We start from the raw sequence: 11,385 nt of genomic DNA on the forward strand, positions 1-11,385 counted from the left end.
TTGGAGGTTCCCAGGTCAGGGAGCGAATCGGAGCTGCAGCTGCCAGCCTACGACACAGCCACAGCAACACCAGATCCCAGCCGCGTCTGCGACCTTACATCACAGCTCATAGGCAACGCCGGATCCTTAATCCACTAATTAAGGCCAGGGATCTAACCGGCGTCCTTATGGACTGTAGTCAGACTTGTTTCCCCTGAACCACGACGGGGACTCCTGCACCTCGTCTTCTACCCTGTCTTTTGCTGCCCGTCCTTTCTGACGGCACTACCCCGTCTTACCCACCCGGCCGAGTTCCGCTGGAGTAAAAGCTGCGTCTGCCTGGCCACTCCCTGAGAGGCTTCTAACCGCACGAACCCTCTGCCCGGCCGGTCCCCACGGCGGTCGGCTAGAGGCCGCGGCACCTGCGCACTCCTCCCCCAACCCCGCCGCCCGAAACTCCGGGTCTCAGGCCCAGCGCCCACGGACCGCACCAAGCCCGCGGCGAGCCTAGGACGCAGGCGCACGGAGAGGGGCAGGGCCGCCTTAACCCGCCCCGCGCCGGCCCGCGAGCTACCACGCAGCACGGCCCTCCCAGCCCCAGCAAGCTGCCAGTTTGCCCGCCCTATGCGCCGCGCAGCCAGCCCCTGGCGGCCCAAGACGCCCCTCCCGAGAGGGGAACCAAAGTACGCGCTCCAACGCGGGGTGCTACACACGACCTTGGCTCTTTAACATTCTCCTTGCTCGCGCTCATTGGCTGAGGCGCTCTACGTCATCGCTGCGCGCCGGACGACGGCGCCTTCCCGCTCCCTAATCCTGACGCCAGAGCGGCGCCGGCCTCGGCGGCTGAGGAAAGCGGGAGGAGGTCTCGGCGGCGGGAAGATGTAAGTTGCGGGAATCCGACCCCATCCGAGCTTCGGGGGCCGCTCGCCAAGGTCGGCGGGGTGCATCGTGAAGCCGGCCCTCTCCCCGGCCCCGCGGTGGCAACGGCGGCCTAGCGGCGCGGTGTAGTTCTTAAGAAGAAAGAGTGGCCAGAGGAGAGCTGAGTAGGAGGCGCCGAGGCCGCGGCCCGGAAGTGGTCGGGGCTGCGGCGGGCGGAAGGGCGCCCTCGCTTCGTCTTCTCTGCGGCGGGCCCAGGGAGGCCCGCGGAATTCGGAGCAGCCGGGAACTCGGCCTCCACCCTCAGGGTCCTCTCGCCGGGCAGGAGACCCAGGCCCGCAACGTCAGGCCCTGCCCTGGAAGCTCTCGCGGCCCGGCGCCTGGAGTGGGGAGTTGTGAGTCTACGCGGACAGGGGGCGGCGAGGTCGCGTTGGGCCCGGGGCCGGTGGGTGCAGAGTTGCTTTGTGGGGTGCCCTGGGTGACCGTCTGACCTTCCTTTTGAAGATCTTGCTTTAAACATGGAATCCACGAACATTTGTCGGACTCCTGTGTGCCGTTCTCGGTGCCCATCTTTGGGGATATGGCCCTTAATGCCTTGGAGCTCTGTTTCCCGGCTTGCCCCAGGAGGGAGGGTACGGGAAGGTTAAATATCAGTGGAGAAGAGATGTGGCTTTTTGCCTTTGTAATTTCGCATGAATATGCCTAAAACGTACTGTTCAGCGGGGAAGGGGCTCTGAAGATACGACCTGAAACGGTAGCTACTCGAGATTTAACTAGTTGTTCTCTCCTCTCTCTGGCTGTTGGACTGCGCAACTTTCCGGAGGATGGGGGAGGTAACCAGAGTCCTGTGCTGTTACCTGAACTTGTGTAAACAGAGAACGTCAACCATTGCTTTCTACCACCTAGGCCTCGCCCAGCGAAGCGTTTACGTACTCTGTGGTTCTTAACTTTCCAGAGTTTTAAGAATAACTTGCTAGATTTTTATTTACAAAGTACATTAGGGCAGATCTTTAGGCCTGGGGTGGGGCCCAGCAATCTGCACTCTGTCATCTGTTCAGTAAGGTTGGTTCAGTAATTGGCCACGTGTGGATATTAGGCACTTGAAACATACCCAGCCCAAAGGGGGGTGTTTAAAAGACTTGGTATGGGGAGGCGTAGATATTTTGTTAACACACTTGGATACTGATTGGTGAAAAGATAATATTTGGGGTATAGGGTGTCAGATAAATACATTACTAAAAGTTAACTACATCTGTTTCTTTTGTACTTTTTGCAAACGTGCCTGTTAGCAAAATGTTAGGGTACTCTTTCTGTTGGACCAGACTGCTCTTGGTGATCCTCTCTTGAGCATTCAGAGGTTGTGTGCGACTTTTATTTAGAGTCAGGAGTTTTTATGGGGAAAGAGCCTCCAGCGCCTTTCTTCTGAAATTAGCTGAGGTTTATTGAGCCTTAAGTAGGTGCCAAGTTTCTTTTATGGGTCAGTTTGATTTATGTCTTTGATAACTATGAGGCGTAGACTGATGAAAAATTGAGGCTAGAAAGGTTAGGTGATTTATCCAAGGTCACACAACAAAGCTCTGAACGAAAGCCGAGCAGGCTGACTCCACACTCTTAACCATTGAGTTAGACTCAATGAGTGTCTGAGGACTGACTTATCCCAGCTTGCCTGGTCCACATCTCCTGTACCGTATTATTTTAAGACTGAGCATTTTAAAAGACTGTAGCCCTGGAAAAGAGCAACAAAGGTGATGTTCTCTTTTGTATTCTCTTTGATTGTCCAAAGCTGGACACTCTTGAGTCAGTGATTATCCAACATTTTGGCACCACTGCAGACTTAGGAACAGGCTCCAAATTAGTCGGCTGTGTCCGTCCAGGTGACTTACAGGCTGTCGGGGAAGGTGAGGTGGAAGTAGTAGAAGCTAACATCCTAAGATCTCTGCTTAGAACTCAAGCAAATCCTACAAAACTTGACTGGAACCACAAAAGGCAACAGTCCCCAGGAAACGGGACCCACAATGAACTGGTAGTTGGTTCTTGAACGGTATTTACTAATGATCATTTACTGAGTACATACTGCAGTCCAGGCCTTTTGCTGAACCATCACTTACAATAACTGCGTCAATTCCAGTGTCTGCTTGTTTCCCTCCAATTTTATTTTTGAAAAAATGTGAACACACAGAAAAGTTGGGAAACTTTTGTACAGTAAATAGCCACATAACCGGGGCCACCTAGAGTCTACAATTTACATCTTTGCTGTATTTGCTTTATGTCATCCATCTTATTTTGTCTCGGGTATACCTCTCCATAACATTTCCATGTGCATATGCATCTTTAATATTTGCAACGACTGCTTTTTAATGTATTGTTCTCATGCTTTTTAACTGTTCAGAGGGGACATTTCACTTGTTCGCACTGAGTATTAAATGTTGGGGGTGGTTGTTGCTGGTTTGTTTGGGGGGATTTTTTTGTGGTTTTTTTTGTTTGTTTGTTTGTTTGTTTTTTAGGGCAGCACTTGGGGCATATGAAAGTTCCCTGGCTAGGGCCCGGATCGGAGCTGCAGCTACCAGCTGACTCGAGGCAACGCCAGATCCTTAACCCACTGAGCGAGGCTAGGGATTGAACCCGCAACCTCACAGTTCCTAGTTGGATTCGTTAACCACTGAGCCACGACAGGAACTCCCAGTATTAAATGTTTTGATGTTGGTACTTTTGAAAGGGCTTTTGTTTCCAGTCATATCATACACACTGTATTTTACAAAGGTCATAGCAATGAGACGAGATCTACTCCTGTCAGTGGATTTTCTCTGTTCTGCATGCAAATGTGATGCTGTGGTATTTTAAAGGACTGTAGGGCTCGACAGCAAACTTGTGAAAGAAAAACGGGTATTGTACCACCTGTGAAATAACAGGACACCACCACCGTGTCCTTGAGAAACCACAAGCTGAGGTTCCACCAGTGCCTCCTGCGGGAGTGGGACCCTCCCCAAGGAAATGGTGCCCGGCCATCCCAGAGGTGTTGTTCCTGGCTCTGTAGATGCTTGCTGCTTACTGTGTTCCTTGCTGCCTTCTGCTGTGCCTGGCTTTTGACCGCCAAGTCGATTTGTTGCCAATTAACCCTGTAAATCCTTTTGTCTTGTTATTAGGCTGCACTTTGGCGTAAATTGCAATCGATTAGGGATCGTTTCTCAGACTCAAGTTAGAAGTGAGAGTTCAGATAAGTGAGGCCGCCATTGCTGCTTTGAACACCTCAGAAGGGGAGAATGGATTTATCAGGAGTGAAAAAGAAGAGCTTGCTAGGAGTCAAAGAAAATAATAAAAAGTCCAGCACTAGGTAATCCTTCCTTCTGTCAGATTTTTCTAGTGCTACTTTGGGGGTACTCGTTGCTAGGGACCGTGAGAAAGGGGGAACTTGGAAATGTCTTGCATTTTACATGCAAGTGTCCTAAGCCACAGATCATTGTGCTCTGTGATTGCCTGGGATTTCTGTAGCCCTTTGGATCCCCTTTCGGGTGGTGCTGTTGCTTCAGGGTCCAGTCACCAGGGCCTGCAGTCTCACGCTCTTCCTCACCGTCCAGGGCTCCTTCTCCTACCAAACGCAAAGACCGCTCTGAGGAAAAGTCCAAGGACCGCTCTAAAGATAAAGGGGCCACCAAGGAGTCGAGCGAGAAGGACCGTGGCAGGGATAAAACTCGGAAGAGGCGCAGCGCTTCCAGTGGTAGCAGCAGCACCAGGTGGGGCTGGTGGGTTAGAGCACTGCCAGGGCCTCGCTTCCGCAGCCGTGTCTCTCTTCCTGCCCAAAGAGCCCAGAGGGCACTCTTGTCTCTTTCTCTCTTTTTTTTTTTTTTCCTTAAAGTCTAGTTGATTTACAGTGGTGTGCCAATTTTTGCTGTACAGCAAAGCGACCCAGTCCCATATATGTATATATGTATTGCCTTTCTGGTATCATTTTCCATCCTGGTCTCTCCCAAGAGGCTGGATATGGTTCCCTGTGCTGTCCAGTAAGACCTTATTGTCTGTCCATTGTAAATGTCATAGTTTGCATCTACTGACCCCAAGCTCCCAGTCCATCCTTCTCCCTCCGCCGCACTTAGAGTGCGTTAATTATGTTAGAGAGGACACTCGGGTTATTAATGGAGACCCTGATTTGTGGCAAACCTGATTATATATAGAAAATGGTGTTGGGATTTTTTTTTTTTTTTTTTTTCCTTTCTTGGCGATGTTAGGGAATGGGGTGACTAGGGGCATGGTTCATCTCTCAAGTGCTTTTTTTTTTTTGTCTTTTTGTCTTTTGTTGTTGTTGTTGTTGCTATTTCTTGGGCCGCTCCCGCGGCATGTGGAGGTTCCCAGGCTAGGCGTCCAGTTGGAGCTGCAGCCGCTGGCCTACGCCAGAGCCACAGCAACGCGGGATCCGAGCCGCGTCTGCAACCTACACCACAGCTCAAGGCAACGCCGGATCGCTAACCCACTGAGCAAGGGCAGGGACTGAACCTGCAACCTCATGGTTCCTAGTCAGATTCGTTAACCACCGCGCCATGACGGGAACTCCCTCAAGTGCTTTTGATTTGGGGTTGTGATCAGATTCCCCAGCCTAGGGAGTCTTTTCCATCCATTGAAACCCAGCCAGAGTCAGTAGCTGGTTTCCAGGCTGAATTGGTGCTTCTGACTTGCCGGCCTCCTTTACAGGCGTGGCTTCTGTGTGGGTAGAGAGGGGCTCGCTCTTCCTTTCCTGTCACTGCACAATCCGCATGCTGTTTTCTGTCCCTGCTGAGGGCGGGGAAGGGGAGTGTCAATGTTTCCCCTCCGGGGACGCTTGAAAATACATGGGCAGAGGTCTCCTCTCCAGAGCCAGACCTGCTTGACGGTGCTGTGGGGAGTTGCTCTTGCTCTTCCACCACCGTTGTCGGGGCCCCTCCCTCTCGCCCTCAGGTCTCGGTCCAGCTCTACCTCCAGCTCAGGCTCCAGCACCAGCACGGGCTCCAGCAGTGGCTCCAGCTCGTCTTCGGCATCGAGCCGCTCAGGAAGTTCCAGCACATCCCGCAGCTCCAGCTCCAGCAGTTCCTCTGGCTCTCCGAGTCCTTCTCGGCGCAGACACGACAACAGGCGGCGTTCCCGTTCCAAGTGAGCTAGCTCCCTTCCAGCCTGGAGCTTGTGAATGATTAAAGTAGAGCAAAAAAGGAATCTTCTTGCCTTAGTAATCAGAAGTCTGGGCCAGGGACAATGTGCATGAACCGGTAGAACGCTGTCACACGAGCCGTTAACATCCCCACTAAAAGCTTGATGTCACAGATTGTTGCTGATGTTTTATTTTTTCCATCAGGTCCAAACCGCCCAAAAGAGATGAAAAGGAGAGGAAGCGGCGGAGCCCTTCCCCTAAACCCACCAAAGTGCACATCGGGAGGCTCACCAGGAACGTGACCAAGGTGAGGAATCCTGCTTCTGTCCAGTGGACAGTGGGCTGTGTTACTTGCAAAGTTTTTAAGTGGGAAACTGGAGAAGGGGGCCTCTGCCAGAAGGGGAACTTGACCTGTCGCGTTTCGAGGGGCTGGCTGCATGGCGCGTGACTCAGGCAGCGCTGGTTGATTCCCTTGGATGGGATACAGACGTGACGTGCCTCTGGGAGGTTTACCCCCGGGTGCGAGGCTGTGGTCACTGTGGCGCCTTCTCTGACTCACAGTGCCTGGCGGGTGGGCCCTCGAGTGACCTTCTTTCTCCCAGGATCACATCATGGAGATATTCTCCACCTACGGCAAGATTAAGATGATCGACATGCCTGTGGAAAGGATGCACCCTCATCTCTCGAAGGGCTACGCCTACGTGGAGTTCGAGAATCCAGATGAAGCCGAGAAGGCACTGAAGCACATGGACGGAGGTGAGTAAGCCCTGTCAGCTCTCCTCTGACCTGCCTTCTCTGTCCCCCGTCCAAGACCAGGACCTGTCGCACCTAGTGTGGTGAGAACCGACGTCCAGCCTGGCTGAATGTGAGACTCCCTGGGGCTCTTTCAAAATTCCAGTTCTCCCTCGTGGGTTTGTGTTTACCAGAAACATATTTTATGGAGTGTTATTCTTTTGGGGAAAAATTCATGAAATAATGACTACAGTAGCCTTTTAAGAACATTTCAATACCTTAAGAGCATATGGGTGAAATGAAGGTTTTTGTTTTGTTCAGTATAAACATCATGACTGTAATGAAGCATGGTTTTTATGTGGGAATCTTTTCTTTTTTGCCTCCATTCCTCCAGTGTGTAGAAGTTCCTGGGGTGGGGATCAAACCTGTGCCACAGCAGCAACCAAGCTGCTACAGCGACAATACCAGGACCTTAACCCACTGCACCACAGGGGAACTCCAGGAATGTTTTCTCACCCTCCCCACCCTTTTTTGGCTTTTTAGGGTCACACCCAGGGCATGTGGGGGTTCCCAGGCTAGTGGTCAAATCAGAGCTACAGCTGCTGGCCTACACCACAGCCACTGCATCTCAGGATCCTTAACTAACTAGTAAAGCCAGGGGTCAAATCTGTGTCCTCAGGAATACTAGTCAGATTCATTTCCACTGAGCCATAATGGGAACTCCCCCCCCCCAATCCTCTTTGACTCAATTTCTGTTTTGCTAACATTTCAGCATTTTTAGAATAATTTTGCTGAATTCGCATATTTTACCCATTTCCCAAGATCTTGTGTCTTAATTATTTATGACATTTAAAGCCACTTTGTATTGGGACAGTAATTTAATGACATTTGAACACTTGTGCCTCATTTCAGATTGCCCATTTTCATTTTGTCTTCAAGTTGGCGTTTTAAGGAATGTGGGATTTGTCTCTGCCCAGCTCGCTGCTGCTGTAACCCAGGCCATTGGAGCTGACGGCCCGGGATTGCCCGCAGTGCCATGTGGGCTGCCAGGCCAAGGGACAGGAGAGTCTAAATCCCTCAGAGGCTGTTAGACACTTGATAGGTAGCCTGGCAGTTTTTTGGGTGATTGCCCTTGGGCTCTGGTAGAGTTTGTATACCACAAACTTAGGTGCTCCCTCTTTTGATCTGCTTAAGTCTCGCTAGAGTGTGCTGGGCATTGAGCCTGAGCTGCGGTCCATCCCTCTGTGCCTCGGCTCCTGACCTTGTGAGTCACACCTGTTTTAGAGATTCAGTCTGTGTTTGACTGAGTCAGAGCTCTCGCTTCAGGAGACCTGGACACGTTCAGGATGTGTGTGATTATGAACATTCCGTATTGTCTTCAGCTCTGGCAGGGTTTTTCGTGTCCTCATATTGTGCTGTGCACCACTGAACAGAATGGCTGCATGCTGTCTCCAGAAAGAAAGTGGAAGGGCTTGGCCTTCACTGGCACCTACCTGGCCAGGGGATGGCTTTGTCTCTGCTGTTGCATAGTCAGCACCTGTGAGATCCCTGATTTGGACAGGCTTTTGGCCAGGGGCCAGGAGCTGCCAGAGGCTGCGTTTAAGTATCCTGAACATCGGTCCAGGCTCCTGCGTTCTCTCCTTAGTACCTCAGAAGTTGAAAGTAGGCCTGAGAGGATAGAAAGAGCTCTCCACCCTTCGGGGGCATAAGGGGCTGTGCTTGTCCCATGCATGAGCAGTTCCTGGACTGAGTTGTGGAGTGTGAGGTCAGGGTGCAGGCTCCCATGGGATTCTGGGGCCTCTGCTGGTTTCCTTTGCTCGTTCTCTCCCTGAGGCCCTGCAGGGTTCCTTGGGCCTCCATTCAGAGCTGCCTCCCTTACTGTTCTTTTTGTTCATGCATGTGGTTTAGTCCTGGCTGTACACAGACTCATCTCCCTGAGGCACTGTTTCCAGAGAGTGTGTGTGCGTGTGCGCGCGCGCCGCACCCCTGACATATGGAAGTTCCCAGGCTAGGGGTCGAACTAGAGCTGTAGCTGCCGACCTACACCACAGCCACAGCAACAAGGGATCCAAGCCACATCTTCGACCTTCACCACATCTCAATGCCCTGCCGTATCCTTAACCCACTGGGTGAGGCCAGGGATCGAACCCTTGTCCTCATGGATACTAGTCAGTTTCGTTAGCACTGAGCCACAAGGGAATTCCTATTTCCAGACTCTTGATAAACGTTGACATCTCCTGAACCTGCCCTCCCAGGAAGTCCCTTCCTCTCAGGCCCACCCCTCAGGAGATCATAGGTCATCCAGAAACCTAGTGGTGATCATCTTTCACCCAAGTTCTGGAAATTGTACATCCCAGTTAACCCTCAGGTTTCCACATTTCACCCCCAGCACTCCTGCCCAAGCCCCCTGATAGGTCTCCCCACTCCTTGCCTGCCCCCTTCCCATTGCTCTTTAGAAGGAAATTGAGGAGTTTCCGCCATGGCTCAGCAAAACCAAATCTGACTAGCATCCATGAGGATGCAGGTTTGATCCCTGGCCTCTCTCAGTGGGTTAAGGATCCAGTGTGGCTGTGGCTGTGGTGTAGGCCGGCAGCTATAGCCCCGATTCGACCCCTAGCCTGGGAACCTTCACATGCCATGGGTGCGGCCCTAGAAAAGACCGAAAAAAAGCAAGTTGAGTTTCTAACTCTCCCTTGGCATGTTCCGCCCTCTCCCTTGGCATGTTCCAGCTTGCGCATCTCTAGGTGTGACTTGGATAGCGCTCCCCAGGAAGCACGCAGTGCATCAACAGAGTCCCTCCTTGTTTTCTTGATGAAACCGTTTGCCCTCGTCCCCCCACTTCTGTCCTTCTTGCTCACATTTGGCATTGAGCCTTGCCCAGGGTAGGTGCTTGTTAGATATTTTGTGGTTTTATCTTTTCTTTAACAGGACAAATCGATGGCCAGGAGATCACTGCCACTGCCGTGCTGGCCCCCTGGCCTAGGCCACCCCCCAGGCGATTCAGCCCTCCCAGGAGAATGCTGCCACCACCTCCTATGTGGCGCAGGTCACCCCCACGGATGAGGAGAAGGTAAGTCGCTGTTGTCTCTGAGGACTGACGAGGGTCAGTTTTGGTTTATTTCTTTAATACGGAGGGCAGTGGTTTGGGGACCTCCGTGGGGAACGCAGCATCTGTGGCTCCCGGGGTCCATCGTGTTCTTTCCAGCTGAGAAAAGGAAGAGCAGCTGCCTGATAGAGGAACTGGGGCTGGGGGTGACCCTCCCCCTGCTCCGTGAGAAAACCGGAAGGAACAGAGGAGCAGCGGAGAGGCCCGCGTTCAGCCTACCTCTCTAGGAAGCCTGCCGCTTGTGCCTTTGGTCTCCAGAACCTTCCTTTCTCTCCTAGGGGTGCTGTCAGTGTCACCCGGAGGGAGCTGTCCTGACTTGGTGCTGGACTATGAAATTGTATAGAGTTGCTCTGAGCGGGGCTGCGTTCCCTGCCATCCTAAATTCAGAGCTGCTCCTTGGCCTGTGTGCTTGTGGCTGATGTGGTTTCTCCTTTTCCCACAGGTCGCGGTCCCCCAGGCGCAGGTCCCCTGTGCGCCGACGATCCCGCTCCCCTGGCCGCCGCCGCCACAGGAGCCGCTCCAGCTCCAACTCCTCCCGATAAGCGGAGCCACGGAAGCTCTGCCCCTGAGACTTATGTCCCATCCAGCTCACTTTCATCAGTTGTCTAGCCAAAGGGGGATGGGTAGGAACGAAGGCTCTCACTCAGGGGCAGGCTTGGGGATGTGCCTGGAAAGATGGTTTTCTGGCTAGAAAGATCCCACGTTTCTAGTTCCTGGGAGTCAGTTTAGTGGCAGAGCCAGCAGGGATGAGCAGGGGGCGCCAGGTAGTGGCACAGCCCCAGCCTGGGAGCACGTTTTTTCCATTCCCTGGTTGACCCGGGGCCAGTCTGGTGGCCTAGTCATGCCCTAACCTGTTGGCTTACAGGGTCCCTCAGGAAAGGATGTGCTTTTATGCAGCTGCCGTTGCTGTTAGTCTGGCCTCCCCCCTACTTGAATCCTCTCTGACCTCTAGGATCAAATACCCTCTCTTACCTGCCCAGAATGGTTTTTACATATATTCTCGTGTGTGCGTGCACACACAGCCCATGTCTTTCTCCGAAATGAAAGTGTCTGGTCGTAGCAGGTCACCACGGAAAGTGCTTGTGTTGGTATTCCTGACGGCGATGCAGGATACCTTGGCAACCAACGTGTACATTGCTTTTTTGGCTTTTATTGTACAGTCAGTACTACAAATTTTCTGTTTTGAGTTTTGTAACTTTGTAGCATTTTAGATAATGTTGTGTTTGTACTTTGTTGTGTAGAGTAAAAGGGCTGTGTTGAATAAACCTTGAATAGTGTGCAGCTCAAGCATCAGGATCACTGCCTCCTTCCCATCCCTTGGCCCCAAAGACGGTAGCTTCAGTTGGAGGGAATTAAAAACACATGGGTACCTGAAAACTCTTGGTTTCATCTCCAAAGTCACACTTGAAGACCTCTCAACCAGGAAAACACAGGGGTGTTGGGCTGCTCCGTAGGCACACATTGTAGACCGGTTTGTTCCACAGGAAGAACTGAAAGTGCTCAGGAGGTTCCAGAACAAAGCCCCCCAGTCATGCACCACCGTGGCCAGCGTTAAACTGGTCAGAACAGTGCACACAGG

At 52.3% G+C, this 11,385-nt stretch overlaps 1 protein-coding gene across 4 annotated transcripts; it reads left to right on the forward strand.

Moving 5' to 3' along the window:
• Window positions 551-11,093, forward strand: RNPS1 (RNA binding protein with serine rich domain 1). 4 transcript variants are annotated; one of them, XM_003481099.4, is made up of 8 exons: window positions 551-1,250; window positions 3,999-4,186; window positions 4,431-4,586; window positions 5,782-5,973; window positions 6,173-6,275; window positions 6,571-6,724; window positions 9,629-9,770; window positions 10,249-11,093. In XM_003481099.4, exons 2-8 carry the CDS (start codon window positions 4,116-4,118, stop codon window positions 10,346-10,348), a joined length of 918 nt encoding a protein of 305 aa, XP_003481147.1. In that variant the 5' UTR covers window positions 551-1,250; window positions 3,999-4,115; the 3' UTR covers window positions 10,349-11,093. The 4 variants fall into 4 exon arrangements, with proteins under 4 accessions (XP_003481147.1, XP_013843293.1, XP_003481146.1 ...); XM_003481098.4 differs by having other exon boundaries at window positions 742-860; XM_013987838.2 differs by having other exon boundaries at window positions 794-1,688.

Source organism: Sus scrofa, chromosome 3 (assembly GCF_000003025.6).
Source record: "Sus scrofa isolate TJ Tabasco breed Duroc chromosome 3, Sscrofa11.1, whole genome shotgun sequence".
In the NCBI taxonomy this organism is placed as follows: Eukaryota; Metazoa; Chordata; class Mammalia; order Artiodactyla; family Suidae; genus Sus; species Sus scrofa.

Bases quoted from the DNA above. Each gene is read 5' to 3' on its own strand.
- RNPS1 (XM_003481099.4), top strand. From the start codon at position 4,116: ATGGATTTATCAGGAGTGAAAAAGAAGAGCTTGCTAGGAGTCAAAGAA. The intron at 4,587-5,781 runs GTGGGGCTGGTG...TCTCGCCCTCAG, and splicing joins AGTGGTAGCAGCAGCACCAG to GTCTCGGTCCAGCTCTACCT. The intron at 6,725-9,628 runs GTGAGTAAGCCC...TTTCTTTAACAG, and splicing joins ACTGAAGCACATGGACGGAG to GACAAATCGATGGCCAGGAG.